The sequence below is a fragment of the Puma concolor genome, chromosome B1 (assembly GCF_028749965.1).
Source record: "Puma concolor isolate L17-30 chromosome B1, mPumCon1.1.hap2, whole genome shotgun sequence".
NCBI classification, from domain to species: Eukaryota; Metazoa; Chordata; class Mammalia; order Carnivora; family Felidae; genus Puma; species Puma concolor.
The window spans coordinates 167,433,271-167,447,558 of NC_141670.1; the positions used below are offsets into that span (position 1 = coordinate 167,433,271).

Sequence of the window (14,288 nt, forward strand, 5' to 3'; positions counted from 1 at the left end):
TTCTGCCCATTTCTTCACTGGATTATTTGCTTTTCGGGTGTGGAGTTTGGTGAGTTCTTCATAGATTGTGGACACTAGCCCTTTGTCCAATGTGTCATTTGCAAGTATCTTTTCCCATTCCATTGGTTGCCTTTTAGTTTTGTTGATTGTTTCCTTTGCAGTGCAGAAGCTTCTATCTTTATGAGGTCCCAATAGTTCATTTTTGCTTTTAATTCCCTTGCCTTTGGGGATGTGTCAAGTAAGAAATTGCTGTGGCTGAGGTCAGAAAGGTTTTTTCCTGCTTTCTCCTCTAGGGTTTTGATGGTTTCCGGTCTCACATTCAGGTCCTTTATCCATTTTGAGTTTATTTTTGTGAATGGTGTGAGAAAGTGGTCTAGTTTCATTCTTCTGCATGTTGCTGTCCAGTTCTCACAGCACCATTTGTTAAAGAGACTTTTTTCCATTGGATATTCTTTCCTGCTTTGTCAAAGATTAGGTGGCCATACTTTTGTGGGTCCAATTCTGGAGTCTCTATTCTATTCCACTGGTCTATGTGTCTGTTTTTGTGCCAATACCATACTGTCTTGATGATTACAGCTTTGTAGTAGAGGCTAAAGTCTGGGATTGTGATGCCTCCTGCTTTGGTCTTCTTCTTCAATATTACTTTGGCTATTCAGGATCTTTTGTGGTTCCATACAAATTTTAGGATTGCTTGTTCTAGCTTCAAGAAGAATGCTGGTGCAATTTTGATTGGGATTGCATCGAATGTGTAGATAGCTTTGGATAGTATTGACATTTTAACAATATTTATTCTTCCAACCCATGAGCATGGAATGTTTTCCCATTTCTTTATATCTTCTTCAATTTCCTTCATAAGCTTTCTATAGTTTTCAGCATACAGATCTTTTACATCTTTGGTTAGGTTTATTCCTAGGTATTTTAGGATTCTTGGTGCAATTGTGAAAGGGATCAGTTTCCTTATTTGTCTTTCTGTTGCTTCATTATTAGTGTATAAGAATGCAAGTGATTTCTGTACATTGATTTTGTATCCTGCAACTTTGCTGAATTCATGTATCAGTTCTAGCAGACTTTTGGTGGAGTCTATCAGGTTTTCCACGTATAATATCATGTCATCTGCAAAAAGTGAAAGCTTAACTTCATCTTTGACAATTTTGATGCCCTTGATTTCCTTTTGTTGTCTGATTGCTGATGCTAGCACTTCCAACACTATGTTAAACAACAGCGGTGAGAGTGGGCATCCCTGTCGTGTTCCTGATCTCAGGGGGGAAGCTCTCAGTTTTTCCCCATTGAGGATGGTATTAGCTGTGGGCCTTTCATAAATGGCTTTTATGACGCTTAAGTAGGTTCCTTCTATCCCGACTTTCTTGAGGGTTTGTATTAAGAAAGGATGCTGAATTTTGTCAAATGCTTTTGCTGCATCGATTGACAGGATCATATCGTTCTTATCTTTTCTTTTATTAATGTGATGTATCACATTGATTGATTTGCCAATGTTGAACCAGCCCTGCAGCCCAGGAATGAATCCCACTTGATCATGGTGAATAATTCTTTTTACATGCTGTTGAATTCGATTTGCTAGTATCTGATTGAGAATTTTTGCATCCATATTCATCAGGGATATTGGCCTGTAGTTCTCTTTTTTTGCTGGGTCTCTGTCTGGTTTAGGAATCAAAGTAATGCTGGCTTCATAGAGTGAGTCTGGAAGTTTTCCTTCCCTTTCTATTTCTTGGAACAGCTTGAGAAGGATAGATATTATCTCTGCTTTAAACGTCTGGTAGAACTCCCCTGGGAAGCCATCTGGTCCTGGACTCTTATTTGTTGGGAGATTTTTGATGACTGATTCAATTTCTTCGCTGGTTATGGGTCTGTTCAAGCTTTCTATTTCCTCCTGATTGAGTTTTGGAAGGGTGTGGGTGTTTAGGAATTTGTCCATTTCTTCCAGGTTGTCCAGTTTGTTGGCATATAATTTTTCATAGTATTCCCTGATAATTGCTTATATTTCTGAGGGATTGGTTGTAATAATTCCATTTTCATTCATGATTTTATCTATTTGGGCCATCTCCCTTTTCTTTTTGAGAAGCCTGGCTAGAGGTTTATAAATTTTGTTTATTTTTTCAAAAAACCAACTCTTGGTTTCGTTGATCTGTTCTACAGTTTTTTTAGATTCTATATTGTTTATTTCTGCTCTGGTCTTTATTATTTCTCTTCTTCTGCTGGGTTTAGGGTGTATTTGCTGCTCTGCTTCTATTTCCTTTAGGTGTGCTGTTAGATTTTGTAATTGGGATTTTTCTTGTTTCTTGAGATAGGCCTGGATTGCAGTGTATTTTCCTCTCAGGACTGCTTTCGTTGCATCCCAAAGCATTTGGATTGTTGTATTTTCATTTTCATTTGTTTCTATATATTTTTTAATTTCTTCTCTAATTGCCTGGTTGACCCATTCATTCTTTAGTAGGGTGTTCTTTAACTGCCATGCTTTTGGAGGTTTTCCAGACTTTTTCCTATGGTTGATTTCAAGTTTCATAGCATTGTGGTCTGAAAGTGTGCATGGTATGATCTCAATTCTTTTATACTTATAAAGAGCTCTTTTGTGACCCAGTATGTGACCTATCTTTGAGAATGTTCCATGTGCACTCGAGAAGAAAGTATATTCTGTTGCTTTGGGATGCAGAGTTCTAAATATATCTGTCAAGTCCATCTGATCCAATGTATCATTCAGGGCCCTTGGTTTTTTTTTTTTTTTCTTCAATATATGAAATTTATTGTCAAATTGGTTTCCATACAACACCCAGTGCTCATCCCAACAGGGCCCTTGTTTTTTTATTGATCCTGTGTCTAGATGATCTATCCATTGTTGTAAGTGGGGTATTAAAGTACCCTGAAATTACCACATTCTTATCAATAAGGTTGCTTATGTTTGTGATTGTTTTATATATTTGGGGGCTCCCGTATTCGGCACATAGACATTTACAATTGCTAGCTCTTCCTAATGGGTAGTCCCTGTAATTATTATATAATGCCCTTCTCTATCTCTTGTTACAGCCTTTAATTTAAAGTCTAGTTTGTCTGATATAAGTATGGCTACTCCAGCTTTCTTTTGACTTCCAGTAGCATGATAGATAGTTCTCCATCCCCTCACTTTCAATCTGAAGGTGTCCTCAGGTCTAAAATGAGTCTCTTGTAAACGGCAAACAGATGGGTCTTGTTTTTATCCATTCTGATACCCTGTGTCTTTTGGTTGGCACATTTAGTACATTTACATTCAGTGTTATTATTGAAAGATAGGAGTTTAGAGTCATTGTGATGTCTGTAGGTTTCATGCTTGTAGTGATGTCTCTGGTACTTTGTCTCACAGGATCCCCCTTAGGATCTCTTGTAGGGCTGGTTCAGTGGTGATAAATTCCTTCAGTTTTTGTTTGTTTGGGAAGACCTTTATCTCTCCTTCTATTCTGAGTGACAAAGTTGCTGGATAAAGGATTCTTGGCTGCATATTTTTTCTGTGCATCACACTGAAGAATTCCTGCCATTCCTTTCTGGCCTGCCAAGTTTCAGTAGATAGGTCTGCCACTAGTCTTATGGGTCTCCCTTTGTAGGTTAGAGTCTGTTTAACCCTAGCTGCTTTCAGAATTTTCTCTTTATCCTTATATTTTGCCAGTTTCACTATGATATATTGTGCAGAAGATCGATTCAAGTTACGTCTGAAAGGAGTTCTCTGTGCCTCTTGGATTTCAATGCCTTTTTCCTTCCCCAGATCAGGGAAGTTCTCAACTATGACTTGTTCAAGTACACCTTCAGCCCCTTTCTCTCTCTCTTCCTCTTCTGGAATTCCTATTATATGGGTATTGTTCCATTTGATTGCATCACTTAGTTCTCTAATTCTCTCCTCATACTCCTGAATTTTTTTATCTCTTTTTCTCAGCTTCCTCTTTTTCCATAATTTTATCTTCTTATTCACCTATTCTCTCCTCTGCCTCTTCAATAAGAGCTGTGCTTGCCTCCATTTTATTTTGCACCTCATTTATAGCATTTTTAGCTCCTCCTGACTATTCCTTAGTCCCTTGATCTCTGTAGCAATAGATTCTCTGCTGTCCTCTATACTTTTTTCAAGCCCAGTGATTAATTTTATGACTATTAGTCTAAATTCTGGTTCTGTTATATTGCTTGAATTGTTTTTGATCAATTTGTTAGTTGTCGTACTTTCTGGAGTTTCTTTTGAGGAGAGTTCTTTCATTTCGTCATTTTGGGTAGTCTCTGAGGTGGCTCCAAACAGCAGGGCACTTCCCCTGTACTGTCCAGAGTAACTTGTGTTGGTGGGCAGGGCCGCAGTCAGACTTGATGTCTGCCCCCAGCCCACTGCTGGGGCCATCATCAGACTGGTGTGTACCTTACCTTCTCCCCTCCCAGGGGCAGGACTCACTGTGGAGTGGTGTGGCCCCTGTCTGGGCTACTTGCACACTGCCAGGCTTGTGGTGCTGGGGATCTGGCATATTAGCTGGGGTGGATCTGCAAGGTGCACAAGGGCGGGAGGGGCAGGCTTAGCTTGTTTTGCTGTCGGTGATCCCTTGCGGGAGGGGCCCTGTAGCACCGGGAGGGAGGCAGACCCTCCTCCATGGGCCTCTTGTCTACACTTGGCTCTGGAGAGTCCATTCTGCTAGTCTTCTGGCGGTTTTCTGGGTAATTTAGGAAGATGTGGGTGGAATCTAAGCGATCAGCAGGACGCGGTGAGCCCAGCATCCTCCTATGCTGCCATCTTCATGATAGCATTTTTAATTGTGATGTAAGAAAATAAGCAGTCAGGCAGGTCCTCAGATTGCACAGTCTTCCACAGGATCACGACAGATTTTACCACCAACAGCTCCGTGGCCCTGCAATTTGTGATGGTCACTATTGGGTGGTTCCTGGAGACCAAGCTGAGATAATCTGGTGGCAGATTTCTCAAAGCACACCGTAGGCTCAAGTCAGAAGAAATCACTAGAGAGCGGGTCCTCAGGACTGCTGCTGACTAGCTGAAATGGGGGAGACTCCGGGGCAATTTCCAGGGGTCTAGCTTGGGCACCTGAACACTTGGGTTTCAGTAGTTTTGTTTTTGACACACTTCTATTCTCTTGAAACAAATCTTAATACCTTATACACGGCTGCTATTTTAAAGGCAATCTGAAGAAAGTTAGGTTTTCCATAATAGCTAATTCCAACTTAATTGAGGTATAATAAAGTTTAAATGTTTAATTTCTATATTAGTGTTTGTTATTTCCCAAGATACTTGCCCAAAGACAAGCACCATGTGAAAGACCACATATTACAAACAAGAATCAAATTATCTGCACAAAAATGTTAATATGCTTCTTCCAGAAGCTTGTACAATTTAATGGCTCCCACCTTCACCTTAATTTTGCTGAGGAATAATTTGTTCTCTAAAGTGATGCCTTTGTATTTCATGGGAATTTAAGTTGTTAGCATGTTTAAATCAACAAGGCATGATCTTAGAGCCTACTTTTATTTCTTTATATCCTTATAATTTGTTCCAAGAACAATGTGAGGGGAGGGGGAAAAAGGTAAGCAGTATTTCTTCTGCAACACCAAACAAAATAAAATTACATAAAATAATAGACAAAAAGAAAATTACCTAATTCTACTTTGAAATGCAATCACAAAATGGCATCTTGGGATAGACTATAAACAATTAAATAGAATACTGCATCTTATCTTTAAATTTGTATGCAAATTATCTAAAATAGATGTGGACTATGTCCAAAAGGACACCTTAGAAAAAAATCATACCAGGTCTCCCACTAGGCAATTTTAATATTTACAAAACAGTGTCCTAAGGAGTTCTCAGATGTTGATTAAATGACTTAATAATGTGACAACTGTAGCTAGTAGTTATTACTAGCCTACAAAAATGATCATAATGGCGAACCTTTACTTAGGACTTAGAAAGGGCTGAGTTTATTGCTTACTGTTTTATTACTATTAGATTCCTAATGAAGGGAACTGGGGTTCTGCTAGCTTATGGAGTGTGCCTAAAGTAATCCAGCTACTAACTGAGAAAATCAGAATTACAGTTTATTTAGAACAAGTTAGAAAAGCAAACAGGGGTGCCTGGTGGCTCAGTCAGTTGAGCATCCAACTTCAGCCCAGGTCATGGTCTCATAGTTCATGAGTTCAAGCCCCACATCAGGCTCTGTGTTGACAGCTCAGAGCCTGGAGCCTGCTTTGAATTCTGTGTCTCCCTCTCTCTCTGCCCCTTCCTTGCTTGCTCTCTGTCTCCCTCTCTCAAAAATAAACAAACATTAAAAAAAAATTTTTTTTTAAAGAAAAGCAAACAAACACATGTTATCAACTTTAAACTACCACTAAAAGTCAGTAATTATTTATATACAATAACTTGTATTTAAAAAATACTCATAAGAAGCATTCTTCCTGTTCGCTAAATTTGGTACTCTGGGTAATCTTAAAATTGGTCAAAATCTCGATTCATTGCTCATCATATAATCATTCTAAAATACTGTTTCTTGCAGTTAGTTTTTAAGGGTAAGGTTGTATCAACACCACCTGTCTATCCTTGGCATATGATAAAGACTCAAATACCATCAAATGATTCATACCAATGTTTTAGTAAAACACTCATGACTTTAAAATAAAAACCATGAGCTTTTACTGTTATTCTCAGTTTTCTACACAATACAACAGTTTTTCCTGGTTCGCTTTAAATAGACAAGAGTATAAGAAAAAAAAAACACAGACCAAATTTTCCCTTATCTAAGTACAAGTCACATCATCTTACAAAGGAGAAAAAAAAAAGTTATTTGTTTTGTTTTGTTTCTAGATCTTTAAAACAAATATTGAGAAAGTCACTGGAGAATTCTAATAACGAACGCAATTCAAAATCCCACAGGTTTTAGCTTAAGTATCACTTTATCAGAGCAGCCTAACTATTTCCTCTGTGGCTCACATAAAATTAAAGACAATTCCATGAGGACAATTCTTTGAGTTCTTTTTCTCCTGAAACTAAACAACAACAACAAAAATTATGTCATCTGGTTGAACTTTTGGTCAGCCAAAAGAGCCTAAAATTTGTTCAAAATGTACTGCTTTTGGGGCGCCTGGGTGGCGCAGTCGGTTAAGCGTCCGGCTTCAGCCAGGTCACGATCTCGCGGTCCGTGAGTTCGAGCCCCGCGTCAGGCTCTGGGCTGATGGCTCGGAGCCTGGAGCCTGTTTCCGATTCTGTGTCTCCCTCTCTCTCTGCCCCTCCCCCGTTCATGCTCTGTCTCTCTCTATCCCAAAAATAAAAAAATAATAAAAAAAAATGTTGAAAAAACAAAATGTACTGCTTTTTATTATAAAACTAGACTTTTGAGCCTACATGTCTCTTATTCAGACTTGGTAACTAGAACAGAATCTCTAGTCTGACAAATTTAGAATTACAATCTAAAAACTTAGAGTCTACATAAGAACATTAACGTCAATCCAAGAAATGTACCAAATGCTCTGAGATGTCAGAAGAAGGAGTGGCAACATCTGCCCAAAGGAACCTGGAAAGTCTGCTCAAGGGGCTGAGAAGTGCTTGCCTACCTCTGGGCTCAAAGCTCAGCCTTTCAGCTCTTCATCTGTTTTCTCTTAGGGCTTTAAGTCCAACTCCTCACTTCAAAATCATCTCTACACAGACTGATGACTTTGTCATTTCTTATCATAGCTTTTCCTTCCTTCCAGAACTTCTGCACTATGTTCCTGTTTGCCTGGGGGGCATTTCCACTTGGATGCCTGTCTTGCTCTCATTTCCAGCTCATCCTACCCCTAAGGTGAATGTAATGCTCCCTACTTCTATCAGTGGTACTTCTACTCAAAAATCACAAAAGTTCACCAAATTCAACTGGGTTCTTCTTCACAGTACCTCTGTATGCACCCCTTCCTGTACTTTGCATCTACTCCCAGCAGTGCTCTGGAATGATTTGCAGAGGCAGATCTACTCTATTAGGAGAGGCTATTCCCAGGACTTGAGTAGACCAATATTCCTAAAGCATAGCTTTCACCCATTCCTTCTCTGCTCAAAAGGGGGTGGGGGAAAGAGAGAAGCAGGCAAGCCAAGAAACAGACTCTTAACTATAGAGAAATGATGGTTACCCCTGAAGGAAGGTAGGTAGGGGGATGGGTTAAATAGCTGATGGGGGTTAAGGAGGGTACGTGTTGTGCTGAGCACCAGGTGATCTATGGAATTATTGAATCGTTATATTGTATACCTAAAACTAATATTACACTGTATGTTAACTGGAATTTAAATAAAAACTTAAAAAAGAGAGAGAGAGATGAATTCTCTGCCACTAAAGGAAAACATCTCTGATGGTTAATTTTACATGTCAACTTCACTAGGGATGCCCAGAAACTGGTTGAACACTACTTCTGGGTGTGTCTGTGAGAGTGTTTCTGGGAGAAAATAGCATTTGAATTGGTGAACTGAGTAAAGCAGATGGCCCTCACTCAATCCCTTGAAAACAAAAAGGCAGAGGAAGGTTGAATTTACTATCTGCCTTTCTGATGCTTGAGCTGGGACACTGATAGTCTGACCTCAGCATTCCTGGTTCTCAGGCCTTCAGATTTGCACTATAATCTACACCATCAATTCTCTGGCTCTCAGGCCTCCATAGTGTGCTGCTGGCTTTCCAGAAACTCCAGCTTGTGGATGCTGGGGTTTCTTGGCCTCTTTTATCACAGGAGCCAATTCCTTATAATAAATCTCATTCCTATTTGTTCTATTTCTCTGGACAACCCTGGCTAGTGCAATGTCCAAGCAGTGGCCTGGTGGTAAAGTCCCTTCACAGTAGGCCTAACACTCCCTCTCTTCATTTGTCATCATGGCTCCTTTAGTGGGTTACCTCGGGCCAAGTTAATATACTCCGTTTCCTCAGAACACTCCTACCCGAGAATGAATGAATGAATGAATGAATGAATGAATAAATAACATTATAAACTTGTTTGTAAAGCTATTAACATATTAGATTCAGAATTTCACAAATCTGTTCTAGTGATGACTTTTTAAAGTTTATTTATTTTATTTTCAAGAGAGAGAGTGAGCATGTACACATGAGAGGGAGAGAGGAAAACAAAGAGGGAGAGAGAGAATCCCAAGCAGGTTCTGCACTGTCAGTGCAGAGCCTGACATGGGGCTCGATCTTATGAACCAGGAGATCATGGCCAGAGCCAAAATCAAGAGTCAGACACTTAACCGACTCAGCCACCCAGGCACCCCTAAAGATGACTTTTTAAAAAGTAGATACAAGGGCACCTGGGTGGCTCAATTAAGTGTCTGGCTTTGGCTCAGGTCATGATCTCACAGTTCATGAGTTCAAGCCCCACATCGGGCTCTGTGCTGACAGTACAGAGCCTGCTTTGGATCCTCCGTCCCCTTCTCTCTGGCCCTCCCCCTGCTCATGCTGTCTCTCTCTCTGAAATAAACAAACATTAAAAAATTAAAAAAATAGCATTTTAAAATAAAAAATAGATACATTTCTCATGAAACATAATGCCAGAGAGTTTTATAAACTTTGTAATTCATTTTCATAAAAGTATGAAATAGGAAAATTTCATCTTCACAAAGACATGGGAAATGTTTGTGGTACAGTATTAGGCTAAAACAACTAGGGTAAAAATATATGCAACACAATCTTAATTTTGTAAAACACATGTACACAATGAGCACAGGACTTAAAGGAATATACAGCCGTGTTATAGTTATCTCTGGATACCAGTATCGTAGGTATAATTTGTAGATGTAGATTTACAACATACAGCACAGTTCAAAACTCATCTTTACAGACTTTATTCTTAGCTACACAGTCTTTCAGTTTAATAAATACTGGAGATACACGTCTCCAACAGAGTATATATGCTTCTGAAAAGACCTATTATGAATACCTTTTGCTGCTGCAGTGGGAAGAGTTTTATAAGCCTCTAGTTTTGTGTACAAAAAAGAACACTCTTGGGGTGCCTGGCTAACTCATTCAGTAGAGCATGCAACTCTTGATTTCAGAGTTGTGATTTTGAGCCCCACGTTGGCTATACAGATTACTTAAAAATAAAATCTTTAAAAAAAAAAAACAAAAAACCCCACTCTTCCCCTTTTTCAGTATTCCTTTCCTCAACAGGTACTTCTGGTCTTTTCTTCCATATCCCATCTTGTTTTTCATATCCATTCATATTTTTCTTATTCCATCCTCTTCTTAATCCCAAATTATAACATCTAGTATTAAAAACTATCTGCTTGCTTTCTTTCTTATGGTTTGAAGTTTAATGCTTTCAATTCCACTTATAATAAGTTATAGAAGCTTTTGCTTTATCAACTCCTGGGTTGACAATAACTTTTAGAGCTCTTCCTTGACTTATGAAAGGGTTACATCTCAAAAAACCTATTGCAAGTTGAAAATACTGTAGGTTGAAAATGCATGTTAATACCCCTAGCCTACAGAACATCATAGTTTAACCTAGCCTACCTTAAACGTGCTCAGAATGCTTACCTATGAGCCTATAGTTGGGCAAAATCATCTAACACAAAGCCTATTTTATAATGAAGTGTTAGTGCTCGCTTTGGCAGCACATATACTAAAATATAATGAAGTGTTGAATATCTCACATAATTTATTGACTACTGTACTGAAAGTGAAAAACAGAATGTTGTATGGGTACAAAATAATTATGTACCCCCCTGATCACAGGGCTGACTGGGAACTGAGGCTCCCTGCTACTGTCCAGCATCATGAAAGTATCTTACCGCATCACTCACCCAGGGAAACTGTCTAAATTTGAAATCTGAATGCACACTGCCTTGTATCACAGTAAAGTCAAAGAATCCTAAATCAGACCATCCTAAATCAGGACCACCTTACACATTTTGGTTCTGCTATGACACCTGAACTAAACTCACTGCAGGTCTTCAACAAATATTAGCTGAAAACATCACCACCACCACCATCACCAAAAAGGGTCCCAATCACATCTAAGGGAGAAAAAAGTAACATTCTGCACATTTCTAAGACATGGGTATTCCCTAGCACAGCTCCTGTTCCACTTACCTACTGTAAACTTTAGTTACTAAATTATTGATCTGTTTGTCAATCTTGTATTTTCGGTAATCTTCCAAACCATCTTTAATTGCGATAATCGTAAGGACCACCACCAAAGGCAGCATCGTAATTTCCTTTTGGAAGGCTTCGACCAAAGGCACCCAGTTCAAGACAGCTAGAAACAGGAAATATAAATTGGCAGCTCTGCAAATCCAAACACACACAAGCAGGTGTTAACAAATCACATACAAGTTTAAAGCAAGAGGGGCAACAATACCACAGGGTGCCTTCCAACGAATTTCTACTGTTTCATTTTCGATGCTACGAAATAGATAACTAGCACAACCTGACGGATCTGAGCAATGTGTCACTCCTGCAGACATCCAGCTCAGGGCATTACTTCAATAAATAGGAGGTATTTTTTATTAAATACATAATAGTGAATATTGGAGCAGGACAGTCTTGGGTTGTGTAAGACATGACATAAAGCATAACAGAAGACACTATTTTCATTTTAAAGGCTCTAGAAATTTAGAGGAAATTCAGTGTTTAACACATAGTAGAAATAAATGTTTTAAAACTCCAATTCTCTAGCCTTCAGAAGTTACTTTGCAAGTCCGAACATTAGATTCAAACAAGGCTCAAAATAACCAGAGAAGCCCGAGAGGGTTTTTTTTCCCCTGGAGACCTACCCTTCTATCTCAGCTCTTCGGCTATTCACTTTTTCAGGAACTTCCTCCACTCCTTTATTTTACATATTCAAATACTTCTCCACTGGTCCCTAAGGTAAATTCAAGTGGCTCATTTCCTTAAAATCTCAATCCTGCATAGCCCCTTGAGTTTTTACCATGAATTTTCTCCATTAACCATTACACTTCTCAAAATAATTTCCCCACATTTCTCCCTTCCTCGCCTCTAACTCCTTCTGCTCTGAAAATTTCTTTCTTAACTCTTTTTCCTACTTTTTTGGCTTCTATTGTTTCCATGTGGACTGCATCCAAACTTACAACACTGGCCCTGGACTCTGTTCAAGTTCCAGATTCTAGCTCCATCAAGTGTACTAGATTATGAACTTCATAAAAGACAGACTCACCCATAGCATTTAAAGCCATTAATTCAACAAATTCACATCTATACTGTAAACATACCCACCGTTCAATAAATGCATGTGGAACCGAAGTAGAGTGAATAATGAAAATGAATATGTGTAGAATGAATAATGAATGCTGAGAATCTCTCTATTCACACATTAGCATCTCAAACTCAACATTTATAAAAACAAAATAATCAAACCAACTTTCTTTTCATTCCTGTCTTCTCCTAATCCTTCTGGCTAACTCAGATCAAAATGTTCACACCATCTTTTTACTTAATTCTCCGTATCTAACCCATAATATCTGTAATAGATCATTCTTTTCATTCCCGCATTTTTCTAAGCTCAGGTCTTACCACTCACCAGAGTACATACGGAATCTTCCTAAATGTTCTCTCTGCCTTTATTTGCTTCTAAGGGTGTCAGACAGAAGGGTCCACATTCCAGGCCTCAGTTAAATCTATGCTACTGCCTTTCTGCTTTTACTCCTATTCCTTCCTGCATCTGAAATGTGCTTTGCCAACACCTTTGCCTTGAAAATCTCACCCGCTCTCCATAATTAAATTTCAACGCCATTTCCTCTTCTATTGTTCTACTATTGCTCATTTTGAGGCTTCCATCCTACTTGGCAGGACTTTATAACACTCATCACATCCACTGTGTCTTTTCATTGTATACACCTCCTGTTTCCTCGGCTGAATGGCAAACTCCATTAGGAAAGGAGCACCATTTAGACATTTCCTTCAATGCCTAAACTCACAGGAGAGCTTCAATAAATACATATTAAACTGAACTATGCCGTTGCTTCACCTAGTAACATCTTATATCTGCATTTGCTTCAGAGCTCTATTTCCCCCTATAATCAAGTAAGAAAAAGCGAAAATAAAATGCAGCTTGGTCTAATGGAAAGAACATGGAAGCAAGTGTGAAAAGACTCAGAGCTATGGCTCCTGGTCTGCTCCTTATCACTGGCATGACCATGGGTAAACCCCAGCATCGAACTTTGTTTCCTAATCTAGAATATGAACACAACAGTATCTTCCCTGGTCAAGAGAAAGCATTTTACCAATTGTAAAGCGCTGTGTAAACGTGAGGGGTCATCTTTTCACAACAGACTCTACCAGAGTCATCAAAGGAAATGTCCCAAGTCGCAGGCTTAGGTAACCTACGTTATAGAAATGAAAATTCTTGTATCAACCAGAATGACAAAGAACGTAAGATCTTCTTTTTCAAAAAGAGAATAAAAGTACCTGTGAAATTGTTCAAATAAGTTTCTTGGCACAAAATTTAGAAGTGTGTACTTTGTTGTTCGTATTCGGTTATTGACGTAGGTACCAGAGAACTTTTCATACTCATCCTTGAAGGGCCGAAGGTGGGGGACAACAACGCGGTGCTTTGCTGCCAGTTTGGGAGCGTGAGAGGACACATTCCCACAGGCGAGCAGAGAGGAATAGTTGTACGGCCTCTCCTCGTCGTCCCTGCGTGTGCTGCCCATCAGCCACTGCCAGCGATACCTGGCCCACCGAAGACACTCAGTCATGTCCAAAACGCGCTGAGATCCAGGAGGTGTAGGTGATCTGGCAAAACAAACAGACACCCACTGAAACACTCCTCATAAACTTCTGGAAAGTCTTAAAGAACAGGAAGGACAGTAAAATTTACAATTTTTTCCATATCAAACAAACATATGACCCAACCGCTGAAGGTATAAATGGTATGAGAACACTTTCATTAGGGGCTCTATTTACTCATGTATTGTGTTTCCCCTTCCCCCGTTCTCAATCCCAGGGAATTTTAGTGAGGACTGAATTGGGGCTGCCTATTGCCCTCCCCAGCATCCTCCTCAGCCATTGAATCTCTGTCCTTCTCTCCAAGGCCAGGTGACTCATCTTGTAATGCCTTCCCCTCAGCACTGCCATTCTCTCCTGAAGAGTGAATACTGGATCAAAGGACTGATCTACACAAGACAGAGACACTAATAGCGTCTTCGTGGGATTGCAAAAAGACCAGATGCAGAGGTAATTAAGATGTGGTTAATATCCTTTCAAATTTCCAGTTTAGAATTTAAACCACTTTATATCGAGCAGGAATGACCAAGGATCTACTTAGACATTCTAGCTCGAGCATTTTCAAAATTTGTCAAC

General features: G+C 39.3%; 1 protein-coding gene across 5 annotated transcripts in view; it reads right to left on the reverse strand.

The window, feature by feature from the left end:
* Positions 1–14,288, reverse strand: part of ATP10D (ATPase phospholipid transporting 10D (putative)) — a 109,421-nt gene that overhangs the window by 67,452 nt on the left and 27,681 nt on the right. For 4 of the 5 annotated variants that reach the window (XM_086705127.1, XM_086705128.1, XM_025922358.2 and 1 more), the window contains exons 2-3: positions 13,395–13,721; positions 11,061–11,255 (exon numbers count right to left, since the gene is read on the reverse strand). In XM_086705127.1, the coding sequence (XP_086561253.1) occupies positions 11,061–11,255; positions 13,395–13,684 (485 nt within the window). In that variant the 5' untranslated portion in view covers positions 13,685–13,721. Of the gene's footprint in view, positions 1–11,060; positions 11,256–13,394; positions 13,722–14,288 lie in introns of those variants that run through there. The other variant, XM_086705129.1, reaches the window with a different exon arrangement.